We start from the raw sequence: 16,738 nt of genomic DNA on the forward strand, positions 1-16,738 counted from the left end.
AAAACAATCAAACACAATCATATCTAATTATTTACTAAATTAATAAAGTAAATTATAATAACAAGGAGAAGATTAGTGATTAGTGAATATTAATGATTTGTTTGAAACTAGTAAGGAGGTTATGACTACATAGTAACTTTAAGAGATCTGGCAGGCTAACCGTTACTATATTTTTTTTCAAATCACTCATACATTTTCCTCTTTTATAAAAAAATTAAGTCTTTCTAAAGATTTAATTGCTTCCAAAGTAGCAAGTTTCAAATTCGGCTACTTCGAATTATACTTAGAAATTGTTTTAGTTTCTTCAAATCCAATTTATTCCTCGGGTAATGAGTGATAAAATCATCTAGCGAATTTCTTTTCGTTTTCTTTATTATTGGTAGAAATTCTCTTATTATTTATAAATTCATTTTTGGAAATAAATTTTTCAACATGGACTGTAAATAACTTTAATTAAAGTGTTGTAACGAAAATGTTGTAGAACATGATAAATGTATTAAAAAATCCATCAGTGTAAGCATGTGAAGGCTCATATGAATCTCATTCACCATATTAACTACAATTAAGATTTGTTAATTAAAAAAATAATAGTAATTTATATATTAGTTCAAATTTTTAAAATTGTCAAGATAATTTAAATTTGTCAAACCTGCAGGTTTTACTTATATATGTTGTCCAGTGTTTTCCTCAATATGTTTGAAATGAATTAATTCCTCTTTTTTTTTGTTCTTCCAATACATTTGTGAATGACCGAGTCCACCAACAAGCTTTTTGGTTCTTCCTCATGATCATGGTCATAAGGCAATGCTAATAATCCATTTGCACTCACTTTGTGTTATATTGAATCGAATGAAGATGGTTTACAATCACTAGTGACAAATCTCATTACAAGAGTTTATTAAGCAAACCATAGAATCTAACAACTTTCAGCATATATCGTAGCAATAGAACCTGCAGACACTGTGACCAAGCTAACAAAGCGAGTCCAGGAATGTTCCAATTCTGTGTCCACGCAAGAGCTGAATAAAGGGCATGAGCTTATTCACCAAACGCCAAAACAAATCCCCATTCCTCTCCTGCATCACTCTCAGTGCCTTCCACACCACGAAACTCCCGAACTCACTCCTTGCCAGCTGCACCAAGCTCTCTCCATAACACCACAAAAACTCTCCCACCACAACTTCTCCCGCCTCCTCAGTATCCAATAGCTTCCCCACGAAGTAGCTTCCCAACTTCGTAAACGAGAGGCCAAAGCAATGGCCACTGAGGCTAACTGAAACGTTTTGCGTGCAACGCAAGTCATTGAGTCGAAGCGCGTGTTGGACCACGTAGTTCCCATGAGGATCGTAGCTTAAGCGGAAAGCGTTTAGCGCGACTATGTACAAGAGCTGGTCTCTGTAGAAAAAGTGGCCTAAGGCGCACCAGTCGTTTATGATTTGTTTCAGCACCGTGTAGCCGCCTCGGTCACACGCCAGGTTAACCGCGTGGTGGAGAACATAGTCGTACATTGCTGCTTTCTTCGCCTGGCTGAAAACTCGCATCCCTTGCATCGCAACGCGGGAAGCGTGCAAGTCGGCCATGATGTGTAAGAAGCGGCGCGAGATAGCGTTAACGAAGAAGGTGTCCACCTCATCTGTTTTTCCGAGTAGCTCCTTGTTAGACTATCGAGAATATTCCTATTCTTGTTGAGAATATATTCTTAAAATCGTAGACATGATCCTACTTACTTTGTAACAGTATTGTGTATATAATCTGATGTAAATCTGTATATGAATTCAAGGGGAAATATTTCCACTTTCATGGTATCAGAGGGTTCATCGATCCTGAACCATTTCTTCCCTATTTTCTTCTAAAATCTCTATTCTTCACCTCTCTCTCTCGTTCTTTCTCTCATGGCTGCCCCTGCTGCTCCCGCGAATCATCTTGAACGCATCTACGGTGTCAATAACATCAAAAATCACATCCCAGTCATCCTTGACAACAAAGAACTCAACAATGACGCATGGAGAGAGCTTTTTCTCACACATTGCCAAAGTTTTGATGTCGATGGACACCTTAACGGTACTCTTCTCCCAACCAATGACAACGATCAACAATGGACCAAACGTGACGGGTTGGTCAAACTATGGATCTATGGAACACTCTCCAAAGATCTCTTCCGCATAGTCTTCAAGACCGGAGGAACTGCTAGAGAAATATGGACTCGCATCGAGAACTATTTCAGGGACAACAAGGAGGCTCGTGCCATACGACTTGATCATGAGTTGCGCACCAAAACAATTGGCGATCAAACAATTCAAGATTACTGCCAGGACCTAAAGTCTATCTCCGATCTACTTGCCAATGTTGATGCTCCAGTTTCTGAGAGGACTCTGGTAACTTACATGGTCAATGGGCTTAGTGACAAATTTGCCAACATAATCAACGTCATCATGCATCGCCAACCGTTCCCTACCTATGATCAAGCTCGTTCAATGCTAGTTCTAGAGGAAGAGCGTCTCAACAAAGGAAACAAGTCTCCACTGGTCAAGGTTCTCAATGTCACGGATTCTTCTCAATCATCGCGCCCCGTTCAACCACAACAGCAGCAACGGTTCTTCAATAACAGAGGTTCCAACCGCAAAAACAGAGGCCGTGGTCGCAACAACCAACAACGCCCTATGTACAATCAATGGGGACACAGTCAAGCTCCTCAGTGGTCTTCTCCGGCACAATACTCCACTCCTGGCATCCTTGGACCGCGCCCAAACTCCACTCCACAAGCGCTTCACCTCCAAACGCAAGCTCAACTCCCTGGTGCTGCTAACCTCGTCCCAACTACGGACTTTGCGTCTGCGTTTAACACAATGACGCTAATGGAGCCGTCTGATCATCAGTGGTACATGGACTCCGGCGCTACCGCTCACCTGACGAACAACTCAGGTAATCTAAGAACCACTTTTAACACTGGCACCAATCACACTGTCACGGTCGCCAATGAGGGAAGTATTCCAATAACTAAAACGGGTTGTCTTTCTTTTCATACTCCTTATAAACCTCTCAAGCTTAATTCTGTCTTGGTTACTCCTTCCATTATTAAAAATCTCGTCTCTGTTCGTAAGTTTACCAAAGATAATTCCTGTTCTATTGAGTTTGATCCGTTTGGCTTTTCTGTGAAGGACCTTCGAACTCAACGGACGATTCTCCGCAGTAACAGTACAGGGGATCTCTATCCTGTCTTTTCATCCAAAAATAAGCTCACTCCTGGGCACTCAGCTTTTCTTTCAACTTCCGCAAACACTTGGCATCGTCGCTTAGCTCACTCGAGCAACCAAACACTTTCTTCTTTGATTTCTTCCAACAATTTGCTTTGTAATAAACATGATCTTTCGTCTGTTTGCGACGCTTGTCAAATTGGAAAACAAATAAAGTTACCTTTTTCAAATTCGGATACAACTGTCACTGCTCCCTTCGAGATCATCCACTCTGACGTATGGACATCTCCAGTTCTTAGTCTTAGTGGAATGAAATACTACGTTCTTTTCTTGGATCAGTTCACACATTTTTTGTGGGTTTTTCCAATAAGATCTAAGGAAGACGTGTACTCGAAGTTTCTTCTCTTCTCCAATTACGTTGAAACTCATTTCAATTCTAAAATCAAAAACCTTCAATGCGATAATGGAACAGAGTATAACAACTCTAAGTTTCATACCTTGTTCGCGCAAAAAGGTATCGATTTTCGTTTTTCTTGTCCCTATACGTCTCAACAAAATGGACGATCCGAAAGGATGATACGGACGATTAACAACTCTGTTCGAACCTTGCTTTTTCAAGCTAATCTTCCGTCTACGTTTGGGTTGAGGCACTTCATACATCTGTTCATATCCTCAACCTTCTTCCTTCCAAGTCCATAAAAGATCAAGTTCCTTATACTAAGCTTTTTCACAGGCCAGCTTCGTATTCTCACCTCAGAGTTTTTGGCTGCCTATGTTTTCCAAATCAAAACCATGCAACTACTTCTAAACTCTCACCTCGGTCTTCTCGTTGCATCTTCCTCGGTTACCCCAACTACCATCGAGGTTACAGATGCTTCGATCTACAGACCAGAAAGATCATCATCTCACGACATGTTACCTTTGATGAATCTTCCTTTCCGTACAACGACTCTCGCAAACCAGTTGTGTCCACGTATGACTTTCTAACCGATGAATCAGATGACTCACCTCTCCTTCAGAGCATCTTGACATCTCCAGCTGCTACCACCACTACAGCTCCAACATTGAATCAGTCAACACATACCGAACCCGCGGTCACTGTGGTACCAAGACATTCAATGGTCACACGCTCTAAGAATGGTATTCGCAAAACAAAACAACTTCTCTCTCTTCTTACTCAAACACAATCTCCTTTACCCAAAAGCTATAAACAAGCTCTCACTGATCCCAATTGGACACCATCGATGACTAGTGAATATGATGCCATTATTAAGAGTGGTACTTATGATTTGGTTCCGAAACCAAGAGACACTAACATCATCCGTTGTCTTTGGTTGCATAAGCATAAATATGATGCGCAGGGTAATTTCAAGAGTCACAAATCACGACTCGTAGCAAATGGGAAGTCTCAAGAAGAAGGCGTTGATTATTCAGAGACTTTCAGTCCTGTTGTCAAGCCAGCAACTATAAGAAGTGTACTCCATCTTGTTCTTGCTAACGACTGGCCGGTACATCAACTTGACGTACAGAATGTGTTCCTTCATGGAACCCTGGATGAGACTATATATATGTCACAGCCGCCTGGTTTTGTTGACAAGAAGAGACCAGATTATGTGTGCAAACTCAATCGCTCTATATATGGACTTAAGCAAGCCCCTCGAGCTTGGAATGCATGCTTTGTCACCTTCATTACCTCTCAAGCGTTTAAACAGAGTAAGAGTGATGCATCTCTGTTTGTCTACAGGCAAGGGTCTGATATGGCTTACCTCCTCCTATACGTAGACGACATCATCCTCACCACTTCTTCTCAAGCGCTAACCTCGAAGATTATTGCGGCGATGAAGCGCGAATTTCCAATGACAGGTGGTGGATTGATTGACTCGTTTTTGGGCATAGCAGCTATCCACAACGATAAAGGTCTCTTTCGGCATCAGACAAAGTATGCAGAGGAAATTTTGATGCGTGCAGGTATGCAAGATTGCAAACCCGTTTCAACACCGGTGGACTTGAAATCAAAACTAGCGGAGGGTGTGGGCAAGCCAGTTGATGAGCCTACACAGTATAGAAGCCTAGCTGGAGCTCTCCAGTATCTAACTTTCACAAGACCGGACATAGCGTATGCTGTTCAACAAATTTGTTTATTCATGCATGATCCAAGAGATCTTCATTTACAAGCATTGCGTAGAATATTGCGTTATGTACAAGGAACAAAGGACAAAGGACTTCAACTACTCAAGAAACAAAAGCTACAACTAACGGCATACTCAGATGCTGACTGGGCTGGTTGTCCATCAACTCGTCGCTCTACATCAGGCTTCTGTGTCTTCCTCGGCGATAACCTTCTGTTTTGGTCAGCAAAGAGACAACCAACGGTGTCTCGATCTAGTGCAGAGGCCGAATACAAAGGCGTCGCCAATACAGTCGCTGAACCTTGTTGGCTACGTAACCTTCTTCTAGAAATGCATTGTCCTCTTCAACGCGCAACGATCGTCTATTGTGATAACATTAGCGCTGTCTACTTATCCTCAAATCCGGTTCAACATCAACGCACAAAACACATTGAGATTGACATCCACTTTGTCAGAGAAAAAGTTAAAATGGGACATGTCAAAGTGTTTCACATCCCCGCAGCATCGCAGTACGCAAACATCTTCACCAAAGGCCTGCCTACGTCTCTGTTTCAAAGTTTCCGATCCAGCCTTGGCGTCTCGCAACTCGCCGCTGCGACTGAGGGAGGGTGTTAGACTATCGAGAATATTCCTATTCTTGTTGAGAATATATTCCTAAAATTGTGGACATGATCCTACTTACTTTGTAACAGTATTGTGTATACAATCTGATGTAAATCTGTATATGAATTCAAGGGGAAATATTTCCACTTTCACTCCTGTATGCGGTTGTAGCCGTTCTTGTTTCTTGCCATCTCCAAGAAACGATCGAGATCTGACGTCAGCAACGAGGCCATCCTCCGAAGATCGCTTCTTGAGACCACCTCTCTAAACTGAGCCGCACCGTTTTCTTCGCTGCTAGTCATTAAGTTGAACAACCTGTTCCTTTCTTGAGGAGTTAAGGCGGCTGAGGAGCGAATTGAGTTGAGTAAAGATTGATTCTCTTCAGTAAGATTGACTCTGTTTGGTGCGGTGAATCTTGGAGGAGGGATATTGGCGGTGGGGATTTCACGTGGAGGAGGAGGAGGAACCACCGGAGACTCTTGTTCGATGGATGCTCCTGTGGCGGTAAGATCGCCGCCGTTTGCCATTATATACGTTAACTCTTTACTCTGTGTGTCTTGGAAGGATAAAGAGTTTTGGTTGTGTGATTGTAGAGAATGAGAAAGTGTTGAGATAATGCCTATTTATATGAACGTAAATGCATATAAATGGCGACGTTTTTAATAGAATCTGATTTTATCATTATGACTTCGTTTTTTAATGTTAGGTTATATCGTTACTACTTCGAAAAACTTCACTCATCTCCCTCCCCCTTTATAATTCACGTTAGGAGACATGCATGCACCAACTACTAAGTTTTTGCTAATTAACTCCTCTACTAGATTTGATTATTATGAAAAACAAAATAAATGTGTAATAAGTTTATTGAGGATAAATTGGATTATTGGATAACAACATGATGTGTGCAATTGTTGAAACCATGAAAAATAAATGGAAATACTTATGTTTGAAATGAAATGTTTCCTCTCTTCTTTTTTGTTCTTCCCATACATTTGTGAATGACTGAATCCACCAACAAGCTTTTTGGTTCATCCTCATGATCATGGTCATCAGGCAATGCTAATAATCCATTTACACTCACTTGTGTTGAATCGAATGTGGATCGCTTAAACCATTATTAGTAACAAATCTTATTACAAGAGTTCATTAAGAAACCATAGAATCTGACAACTTTCAGTATATATGTATCATAGCAATCTTTTGAAACAAAAAAAAAAACTAATTGTAAAGGCTAAAGCGAGTCCAAGAATGCTCGAACGCGTCCATGAAACCCACCTAAGTGATGAACAAAGGGCATGAGCTTATCCACCAAAACCCCAAAAAGATCCCTCCTATACATCTCCCGCGTCACTCTCAGTGCCTTCAACACCACGAAACTCCCAAACTCATTCCTCGCCAGCAACGCTAACTTCTCTCCATTACACCCCCACAAAAACTCATCCGCCACCATAACCGCCTCCTCCTCCGTATCCAAAAGCATCTCCACGACGTAGCTTCCATACTTTGTAAGCGATAGGTAAACGCAATGGCCCCTGAGGCTAACCGCAACATCACGCGTGCAACGCAAGTCATTGAGCTGAAGCACGCGTTGGACCACACGGCTTCCAAAAGCATGGTCGCTTAACTGGTGAGCGTTGCGCGCCACCACGTACAAGAGCCGGTCTCCGTAGAAAGAGCGCGGGTCCAAGCCGTTTATGATCTCGTTCAGCACGACGTAGCCGTCAGGGTCAAGCGCTAGGTCAACCGCGCCGTGGAGAACGTGGTCGTGCATCGCCGCTCTCTTCTCCTGGCTGAACACTCGCAACCCTCGTAACGCGACGCGGGAGGAGTCGCAGTCGCACATGACGTCGAAGAAGCGGCGCAAGATAGCGATCAAGAAGAGGTTGTCTACGTCGTCTGTTTTGCCGATGAGGTCTTGCATGCGGTTGGAGCCGTTCGCGTTTCTTGCGGTCTGCAAGAAGGGAGCGGTGTTCGACGTCAGCAGCGAGACCATCCTCCGGAGATCGCTTCCGTAGCCTAGTCTTGAGACCAGCTCTCTGAACTGGGACGCGTCGCTGCTAGTCATTAGGTTGAACAAGGATTGCGTACACGTGGCCGTTTCTTGAGGAGTTAAGGCGGCGGGGGAGCGAAATGAGTTGAGTAAAGATTGATTCTCTTCAGTGAGAGTGACTCTTCTTGGTGGTGAGGTGAATCGTCGACGAGGAGGAGGAACCGTCGGGTGATCGCCGCGGTTTGCCATTATATACGTTAACTTCTCTCTGACTCTGAGTTTTGGTAGTGTGATTGTAGAGAATGAGAAACTGTTGAGATATGTGGAATGATGAATGATGATGCCTATTTATATTATGTGTTGTTAGTAATATGTTAATACTAATCACTATATTTAAACATATAGTTTTATATCAAACACAACACCAATAATACAAATTCAATAATGTTTTGATTCTATAATAATAGTCTACAGTTCAATTAAATGTAAATTTGTTCTGGTCAAACCATTTATTTAAGTAAGCAAACTACCAAAATCAAATTTGAATTGGTTTACATCATAACCGACAAATTTAAGCGGTTTCCGGTTTATTCTTAACCGTGGCATTTACGCCGGTTCGTACTGTTCTTGTCAATAACCGCAGCATTTCAAAGCTTTGATCTTCCTTCACACATGAACAAACTCTCCAACATTCCGTGTGTCTTTTCGGTTAGTGTCAATCGGTTCTTATGCTGAACCGACTTCTATGCCAAGGACGAAAGCTTCATGCTCATCTCGTGACATCTGGTACTGCTCGCTTGACGTGAATTTCTGCAGCTAAGGTCTTGGAATGTGGGAGTGTTACAGATGCTAGGTAGGTGTTCGATGAAATTCCCAAGAGAGATATTAGTGGATGTGTTGTCATGATTGGGGCTTGTGCTCGAAACGGGTATTAACTTCAGAGAAATGAATGAAGAGGGTTTGAAGTTTGATGCTTTTCATCATCCCTAGCCTTCTTAAAGCAAGTTGCAATCTGCTTTACTGAAAATTTAGGAAGATGATACATTGTATGTTATCAAGTGCTCGTTTAATTCTGGTGGTTTTGAAGTTAGCTCGCTTATTGATATGTATTCGAAGTTTGGGGGGAGGTGGAGAATGCGAGGAAGGTGTTTAAGGATTTGGCTGAACAAGATTTGGTGGTGTTCAATGTTATGACCTCTGGTTATATTTGTGGCAAAGAAACATTTTAGATAGACTTATCAGAAAAAGACAAGGCAAGCCTTTAATATGTCCGATCACAACAAAGCTCAGCCACGAGCCACGTGCTTGTCCTTCCACACAATTGATAAAGTTTTTGAAGCTTTCCTATCCTCAATGCATCAGATCTGAAGGTTCCATCTGTCTACTTGAACTTCTTTTCATTCCCACACTGAAGAAAGAATGGATGAAAAGCTAGTGAAGAGAAGGATAGTGTTGGTTCCAGTACCTGCACAAGGGCACGTCACTCCTATTATGCAACTCGGGAAGGCTCTTCACTCCAAAGGCTTCTCCATCACTGTTATTCAGACACAGTACAATCGAGTTAGCTCTTCCCAAGACTTCTCTGATTTTCAGTTTCTCACCATCCCAGGTACTTTAACTGACTCTGATCTTAACAACCTCGGAGCACTCCGTTTTCTGATAAAACTCAACCAAATCTGCGAGGCAAGCTTCAAGCACTGTTTTGGTCAACTATTGCAAGAACAAGTCAGCCGTGATGATATTGCTTGTGTCATCTACGATGAGTATATGTACTTCTCTGCAGCTGCATTTAAGGAGTTTCAACTTCCCAGTGTTATCTTCAGTACTACTAATGCTACTGCCTTTGTCTGTCGCTCTGCTTTGTCCAAATTCAACGCTGACAAGTTCTTGATCGACATGAAAGGTATTGTAGCTCTTTACATCAGTTATAAAAACCCCATTTAGATTTAGAAATAACCAATGAAAATGCTATTCACTTTGCAGATCCTGAAGTGCAAAACAGTTTGTTTCCAGGGTTGGATCCTCTAAGGTACAAGGACCTACCAACTTCAGCATTTGGGACACTAGACGATAGCATCAATCTCTACAGTGAAGCTGTTAACACTCGAACTGCTTCAACGGTTATCATCAACTCAGCTAGCTGTCTAGAGAGCTCGTCTTTGTCACGGCTGCAACGAGAACTACAAGTTCCGGTTTATCCCATAGGTCCACTCCACATTGCAGCTTCGGCGCCTTCTAGTTTACTAGTAGAAGACAGAAGCTGCATCGAGTGGTTGGACAAGCAGAAACCAAGCTCAGTGGTTTACATAAGCTTGGGAAGCTTAGGTCTAATGGAAAACAAAGACATGTTGGAGATGGCTAGGGGGTTGAGTAATAGCAACCAGCCTTTCTTATGGGTGATCCGACCAGGTTCCGTTCCCGGGTCAGAATGGACAGAGTCCTTACCAGAGGAGTTCAGCAAGCTGGTTTCAGAGAGAGGTTACATTGTGAAATGGGCCCCGCAGATGGAAGTTCTTAGACATCGTGCGGTAGGAGGGTTCTGGAGTCACTGTGGATGGAACTCAACATTGGAGAGCATTGGGGAAGGTGTTCCAATGATCTGCAGGCCTATTACAGGAGATCAGAAAGTTAATGCGAGGTACTTAGAGAGTGTTTGGAGAATTGGGATTCGTTTGGAAGGAGAGCTGGAGAAAGAAACTGTGGAGAGAGAGTTGTGAAGAGGTTGATTGTGGATGAAGAAGGAGAAGATATGAGGAAGAGAGCCATGGATTTGAAAGAGAAGCTCGAAGCCTCTGTCAGAAGTGGAGGTTCCTCATGCAGCTCATTAGACAACTTTGTCAACTCCTTGAAAACCAAGAATTTCATGCAGCAATGAGATCGTCTCTGTTCAAAGTCAAAAGTGTAAGAGATTCATTGACCATTATGTATCAAATGGTTTTATGTCCTAAGTTTCATCTTGTTTTTTATTCTTAAGTTTTGGATGCTTTAAATCCTGTATTGACCATTGATGGAAAAATCAAGCTGGTTAGTCCAAAGCTACAACTTAACCTCTCCTTCTCTGATAAGGGTATGTTCACTTACCTCACAGACATAAACATGTATTGAACATTTGTTTTGGTTTTGCTCCAAACAAATGAGAGAAAGCACAGACAAAAGTGAGTTGAGCAACTTTTAATCTTTATTTTATTTTGTTATATGAAATGATAATTACGAAAGTCAATACATACAGATACACGTTTATCCATGTATGTATTTTATCAGCTTGGCACCTATATACGTACTTAGTCAATGCGTATAGATATAAGTTGTTTTATGTTAAGCATTTTATCAATTTGGCACCTGTAATTTTGTTGAGCCATCAATGTGTTAAAAAATAGTATAATAATTTTCTAAAGAGTTCCACCCACCCCCTCATTGCCAAACATTATAACATTTGTCACAATTTATCTAACTTAACTTAAAAAATGTAAAGTACAACCTTTAATTAACAAAAATGATTTCATTATTCAGCAGTCAGCACACTTGTACTTCTGGCACGATTCACAGGTGGAAACGACGTAGTTCCTTGGCTTTCCCAGAAAAAACGGAGATCAAATGGGTTCCACAAAGGTCCCCCACAAACAGCAAACACGGCGTTTCCACTTTCCGCGTTTGGTCAAAAGACTCAAAACTCCCCTACTCTATACGTCACGACTGTTAATACCTCCGCTATCTCCTACCCAGTCAAACACTCACCACGTGTCTATTCACAGTTTTAATCAAACGTCGTGAAACACCCTCCAACGACCGCCTTAAAAACCACGTTTTCATTTTCTCATCCCAACCTATTTCATTTAACTGCGTTTATTCTTCTTCTCTCAGATCCTCTCACCGAGTTAGAAGGTCTTGGAGATGCCGTCGCCGTCAACGCCCATAACGTCGTCGTATTGGTGTTACAGCTGCATGCGATTCGTCAGCGTCTGGTCCGAATCCGAACAAGGCGCTACCACCGTCAGCGTCTCCTGCCCGCACTGCGACGGCGGTTTCATCGAAGAGATCACCGATCCCTCCTCCGCCGCCGCTGCCGAACTAACTCCTCCACCTTCCACCGAAGTCAGATCGATCATCAACAACCGCAGATCTATAATCAGACGCCGGAGATCCACTCCTCATCCTTCCTTTAATCCAGTCATCGTCCTCCAAGGAGGCGACGGCGAGAGAGACGATGGAGAAGAAGAAGAGGCTAGAGATCGACGACGCGCGTACGAGTTTTACTACGACGACGGATCCGGATTAGGCCTTAGACCTCTTCCCGATTCTGTATCGGAGATCTTGATGGGATCGGGGTTCGAGCGGTTACTCGAGCAGTTAAGTCAGATCGACGCCGCGGCGGGGATCGGACTCGGTAGATCTGGGAACCCTCCGGCGTCGAAATCGGCGATTGAGTCTTTGCCGAGAGTCGAAATCTCCGATTGCCACGTGGGCGCGGAGGCTAATTGCGCTGTGTGCACTGAGGTCTTCGAGGCGGAGAGTGAGGCGCGTGAGATGCCGTGTAAGCATATTTTCCACGAGGACTGTATCGTTCCGTGGCTATCGATACGAAACTCGTGCCCCGTCTGCCGTTTTGAGCTGCCTTCGGAGTCTAACGGCGAGGAAGGTGATAACAACCCCGTGGGGATGACGATATGGAGACTCCCTGGAGGGGGATTCGCGGTGGGGAGGTTTAATGCAGCGATGAGAGAAGGGGAGAGAGTGTTGCCGGTTGTGTTGACGGAGATGGACGGTGGTGGGATTGGTGGTAATAGCGACGGTCCTAGACGGATCTCGTGGGTTAGAGCTAATGGGACATTTGAGTCAGGTAGTAACAACGGTGGTGGTGGTGGCTCTGGCTCGGGAGGTAGATTGAGACGGATGTTTCGTGGAATGGTGTCGTTGATGAGGAGAGTGAGACCAAACCGTACTGTTTCGTCTTCTTCGAATCAACTGGGTTTGGACAGTGAAGTAGAAACTAGGGTTATGGATCGGTCGAATTCAGTGCTGAGGAGATACTTTGGGCGAAGCAGAAGTAACAGAGATTCTTCAGTTCTGCATTGATGATTGATTTATCTTTATTTTTTGTTTGTTTGTGTTCATCATTCAACAATGTAAATATAAGAATATTCAGAAGAAAATCCGAATATTATTTGATTATTTGTATGTTACATTAAAATGTCTAATGTTCATTCAAGTTTTCATCATTTTTTATTTTGTACTAGCTTTTTGTCCTGGAGCCAAATCCTGGAAACTTTTCCCGAGATTTTGTCTGTTTTGGTTTCCGATAAAGTAAAAGGATGCTCGACAGAGAAGGCCTAGTTGAGAAAGAGATGCACATAAAAAGAAATGAGTCAAGTTGCCAAATTTGAAATTTCATTCAACTGCAAGTCTTTTTAGTACATACCTCGACTGTACAAGTTAAATTTGGTCTGGAATGGTCGACCCGGTCAAAAATATATTGAACTAGAACTGAACGTTTGGGTAATTAAGTTTTGGTTTAGTTCAGTTTTTGTTTAGTTCGGTTAGTGTATAATTAATTGTGCCAAACTGCACCAAAAACTAATTCAGCCTGATAATTTAGCATTCACTTTGTACAAATTCTGCTGGATTTTATTGATTTTTTAAGTTTTGAATAGATTTTTAATTTAAAGCAGTTAAAGGTAGAAAAATTTCAGTTCTTTTGGTTAGTTTGGATCAAAATTTTAGTTAATTTATTAGTTCAGTTCACAATTTGGTTAAGATCGATGTGATTCGGTTTGATTTCTTTTAAACACCATACTTACTGATTGCTAAAACAATTCGTCACTGTTTGTGGTTGTGTCTGTCAGAGAATGAGTAAGAGAGGAAAATCATGTACAGTAAGAAATCCAACAAAAACAGTCATATATCCGGTCCCACACTACAACTCAAACCATCGGTACTCAATTTTTGCCCTTTAAGCAAACATTTTTGTGAAAAAACAAAAACAATACAACAAAATGGTGACCAGAATGGAGATTGGAGAAGAAAAGTTCAGCTACGACAAGTCATTAAGTTTGTGGTTGAGTGTGTATGAGAGGGACAACATTCATGTAATCATATCACATAGAGTCAGAAATTCAACAAAAACGGACATATCCGGTCCCACACTCGAACCCTAACCATCAGTTCTCAATCTTTCCTTTTATATAATTCTCATCCTTATCTTCTTCTTCTTAGCAATTTTGTGAAACACAAACAAGACGAAAAAATGGCCTCTATCGAATTCGATCCTTATTTGGAGCGCAAAGCTTTCGATGATGCGAAAGAAGGAGTAAAAGGGCTGGTTGACGCTAAAATAACTGAAATCCCTCGTATCTTCCATGTCCCCAAAGATTCCTTGACTGACAAGAAACCCTCTGTTTCAGACCTAGAGATCCCTACCATCGACTTTGCAAGCCTTCACGTGGACACAGCCTCGCGTGAAGCCGTCGTAGAGAAGGTTAAACACGCGGCTGAGAAGTGGGGATTCTTCCAGGTGATCAACCATGGTGTTCCTTTGAGCGTTCTTGAAGAGATTAAAGATGGAGTTCGTAGGTTTCACGAGGAAGATCCTGAGGTCAAGAAGCAATATTTCACGCGTGATGACGACAACAAAAAGTTTATCTACAATAGTAACTTCGATCTATACAGTACTCTTCGACTTCTCTTAACTGGAGAGATTCTTTCGTTTGTTACATAGCTCCAGATCCTCCAACTCCTGAGAGGAACTCCCAGTGACTTGCAGGTGACGGAAACAAACTTTTAACTTCGTTTTTTTTGTGTTGAAGGTTACAGTGACTTGTTACATAGTTCAATCATGAGTGGCTTTTAAGTTCTAAACTTTTTTTTTTCCTTCAAGAGAGTGATATTGATTTCTAACATCATTGAGTGGCTATTACCCAGGGATGCGCTTTGTTCAAATACTCAAAACATGTGATGAGTTTAGGTGGTTTACTCTTTGAGCTTCTCTCAGAAGCACTAGGATTGGAATCTGAGACCCTTAATAGGAAGGAGTGCTTGAAGACTTTGCTTATGGTCTGCCATTATTACCCACCTTGTCCAAAACCTGACCTAACTATGGGGATAAGTAAACACTCAGACAACTCCTTCCTCACGGTTCTTCTTCCAGACAACATCGGTGGTCTACAAATTCGTCATCAAGACTCTTGGGTTGAGGTGGCTCCTCTCCTGGATCTCTCGTCATCAACATTGGAGATTTCGTGCAGGTAAAGTAAGATTCTGAACTACTCTTCCCTTGTTAAATCTTCTTCCACACCTGTCGTCTCCTTATGAGAATCTGTAGTTAAGAGCTAAATCTTGCTGATTGTTCATGGGTTTGATATAAAGTTCTGATCTTTGTTGTCTTTTGTCGGTTTCCTGGTACAGGACCAAATGGGTTATCCGGTTCCACTGTGCAACGGCTTGTATGCACGACTACTTCTAATGGGGAAGTCAAACGGAGATCAGTCGAGTCGAGAGAAACCACCGAGGAAGAAGAATACGGTGTGTTTCCGGTGATGGAGAGGAGGAGGAAGAGGAGTGGTGTGGTGTGGAGAGAATCGTTTCTGTTTTTACTTGGTTAAGCAATTCGCTTACGATGGCCCGGAGATTAAGGCTAAGATCGATGAAGCTGATGATGAGATTTATAATTGTAACAATGAGAAGATTCTCATTGCTAAAAGGGTAAAGCTTCCTCCTTTGAGTCTTTTTGGTTGATTTTATACATTTTTATCACAAGTGTATTGAATGGTTTGTTTGGTGTAGGCTGAGAGGTTCTCTGCCTGCTTCAGTTGAGAGTTTGGTGTCATCACTTGATGGGTACGATGTAATGAAGGATAAAGAAATTAATAGCTTGAGTGAGAGATTAAGTGAGATTAAGATGGAAATGGAGTTGTTGGATGCTCAAATGGCTTTTTCTTTATATGTTGTGTTAGGTTGTCATGAAGAATGCCATAGAATTAGCTACTTCTGGAAACGTTATAGATCCTGAAGAACTTTCGGATTCAGAGGGTTTTGTCAGTTTATTGGGTGGGTGTGTATATGTTTGTCTCTGAGATTTGAGCTTGTGTTCGTACTGTCTTTGTGTCTTGTATTTTCAATAGATTGGTAAATTTATGTTCTCGTTGGAACAATGACAAAGCTTTTAGGGATAAATTTATTCAGTAACTACAATTCTTATTTGGATGTCTTGTTGTTTTTCTTGAATAACAGTGTGAAAGATTCTAGTTTTCGTTTTGTGTTTCAGGACATTGAGAAAGAGAAGAGGAGCGAGAAGCTTTTTTTACTAGTATTAAGTTATTTTAACTTGTTTTTTGATTTTGTTTATGACTAGATTTGATGGTTACATGTTCTCTTATGGAGTTCATGTCTTTCATGAATTGATTTTGTATGTTTTGAATATTTAAAGGAAAAGCCTATGGTATTTTATGATTTACTTGTGTTTTGTTAGAGTAAATTATATTTATTAATCTTTTTGCAATATATATATTATAAATATTATTTTTAAAAAATTAAATTATAATTTCTATTTATAAATTTAGGGATATATAATTTTAACAAAGTGACTAGCTAGGTTTCCTTTTTAACCCATAAACCCTAAATATATTTTTAACCCCTAAACCCTAAATATAATACCATAAACTCAAACTTAAATGATATTCTACGTACTAAATAAAATCTCTAAGTATAATTTTTTCAGATTTTGAATCCAAAATTTAAAATTAAATTAGCAAAAAAATTTTTATTTTAATCTATAAATTCCAAAACTTAAATCTTGAATCTTCAATACCCAAAATCCTAACTTCAAATAT

At 41.3% G+C, this 16,738-nt stretch overlaps 4 protein-coding genes and 2 pseudogenes across 4 annotated transcripts; 3 read left to right on the plus strand and 3 right to left on the minus strand.

Annotated features, from left to right (window-relative positions):
- Positions 1-971: 971 nt before the first annotated feature.
- On the minus strand, positions 972-1,580 carry LOC106329736 (putative pumilio homolog 19). Its single transcript, XM_013768387.1, has one exon. The coding sequence runs from the start codon at positions 1,578-1,580 to the stop codon at positions 972-974; it is 609 nt and encodes a 202-aa protein (XP_013623841.1).
- Positions 1,581-6,075: 4,495 nt separating this feature from the next.
- On the minus strand, positions 6,076-6,453 carry LOC106329737 (putative pumilio homolog 20). Its single transcript, XM_013768388.1, has one exon. It carries the CDS (start codon positions 6,451-6,453, stop codon positions 6,076-6,078), a length of 378 nt encoding a protein of 125 aa, XP_013623842.1.
- Positions 6,454-7,115: 662 nt separating this feature from the next.
- LOC106329738 (putative pumilio homolog 19) lies at positions 7,116-8,165 on the minus strand. The gene has a single exon (XM_013768389.1). It carries the CDS (start codon positions 8,163-8,165, stop codon positions 7,158-7,160), a length of 1,008 nt encoding a protein of 335 aa, XP_013623843.1. The 3' UTR covers positions 7,116-7,157.
- A 231-nt stretch (positions 8,166-8,396) lies between these two features.
- LOC106334987 lies at positions 8,397-10,882 on the plus strand (annotated as a pseudogene).
- A 580-nt stretch (positions 10,883-11,462) lies between these two features.
- On the plus strand, positions 11,463-13,132 carry LOC106334988 (E3 ubiquitin-protein ligase RING1-like). The gene has a single exon (XM_013773401.1). It carries the CDS (start codon positions 11,808-11,810, stop codon positions 12,987-12,989), a length of 1,182 nt encoding a protein of 393 aa, XP_013628855.1. The 5' UTR covers positions 11,463-11,807; the 3' UTR covers positions 12,990-13,132.
- Positions 13,133-14,067: 935 nt separating this feature from the next.
- On the plus strand, positions 14,068-15,163 carry LOC106328635 (annotated as a pseudogene).
- Positions 15,164-16,738: the final 1,575 nt, after the last annotated feature.

Source organism: Brassica oleracea, chromosome C3 (genome assembly GCF_000695525.1).
Source record: "Brassica oleracea var. oleracea cultivar TO1000 chromosome C3, BOL, whole genome shotgun sequence".
Taxonomy (NCBI): Eukaryota; Viridiplantae; Streptophyta; class Magnoliopsida; order Brassicales; family Brassicaceae; genus Brassica; species Brassica oleracea.

Bases quoted from the DNA above. Each gene is read 5' to 3' on its own strand.
- LOC106329736 (XM_013768387.1), bottom strand. From the start codon at position 1,580: ATGGCCGACTTGCACGCTTCCCGCGTTGCGATGCAAGGGATGCGAGTT.
- LOC106329737 (XM_013768388.1), bottom strand. From the start codon at position 6,453: ATGGCAAACGGCGGCGATCTTACCGCCACAGGAGCATCCATCGAACAA.
- LOC106329738 (XM_013768389.1), bottom strand. From the start codon at position 8,165: ATGGCAAACCGCGGCGATCACCCGACGGTTCCTCCTCCTCGTCGACGA.
- LOC106334988 (XM_013773401.1), top strand. From the start codon at position 11,808: ATGCCGTCGCCGTCAACGCCCATAACGTCGTCGTATTGGTGTTACAGC.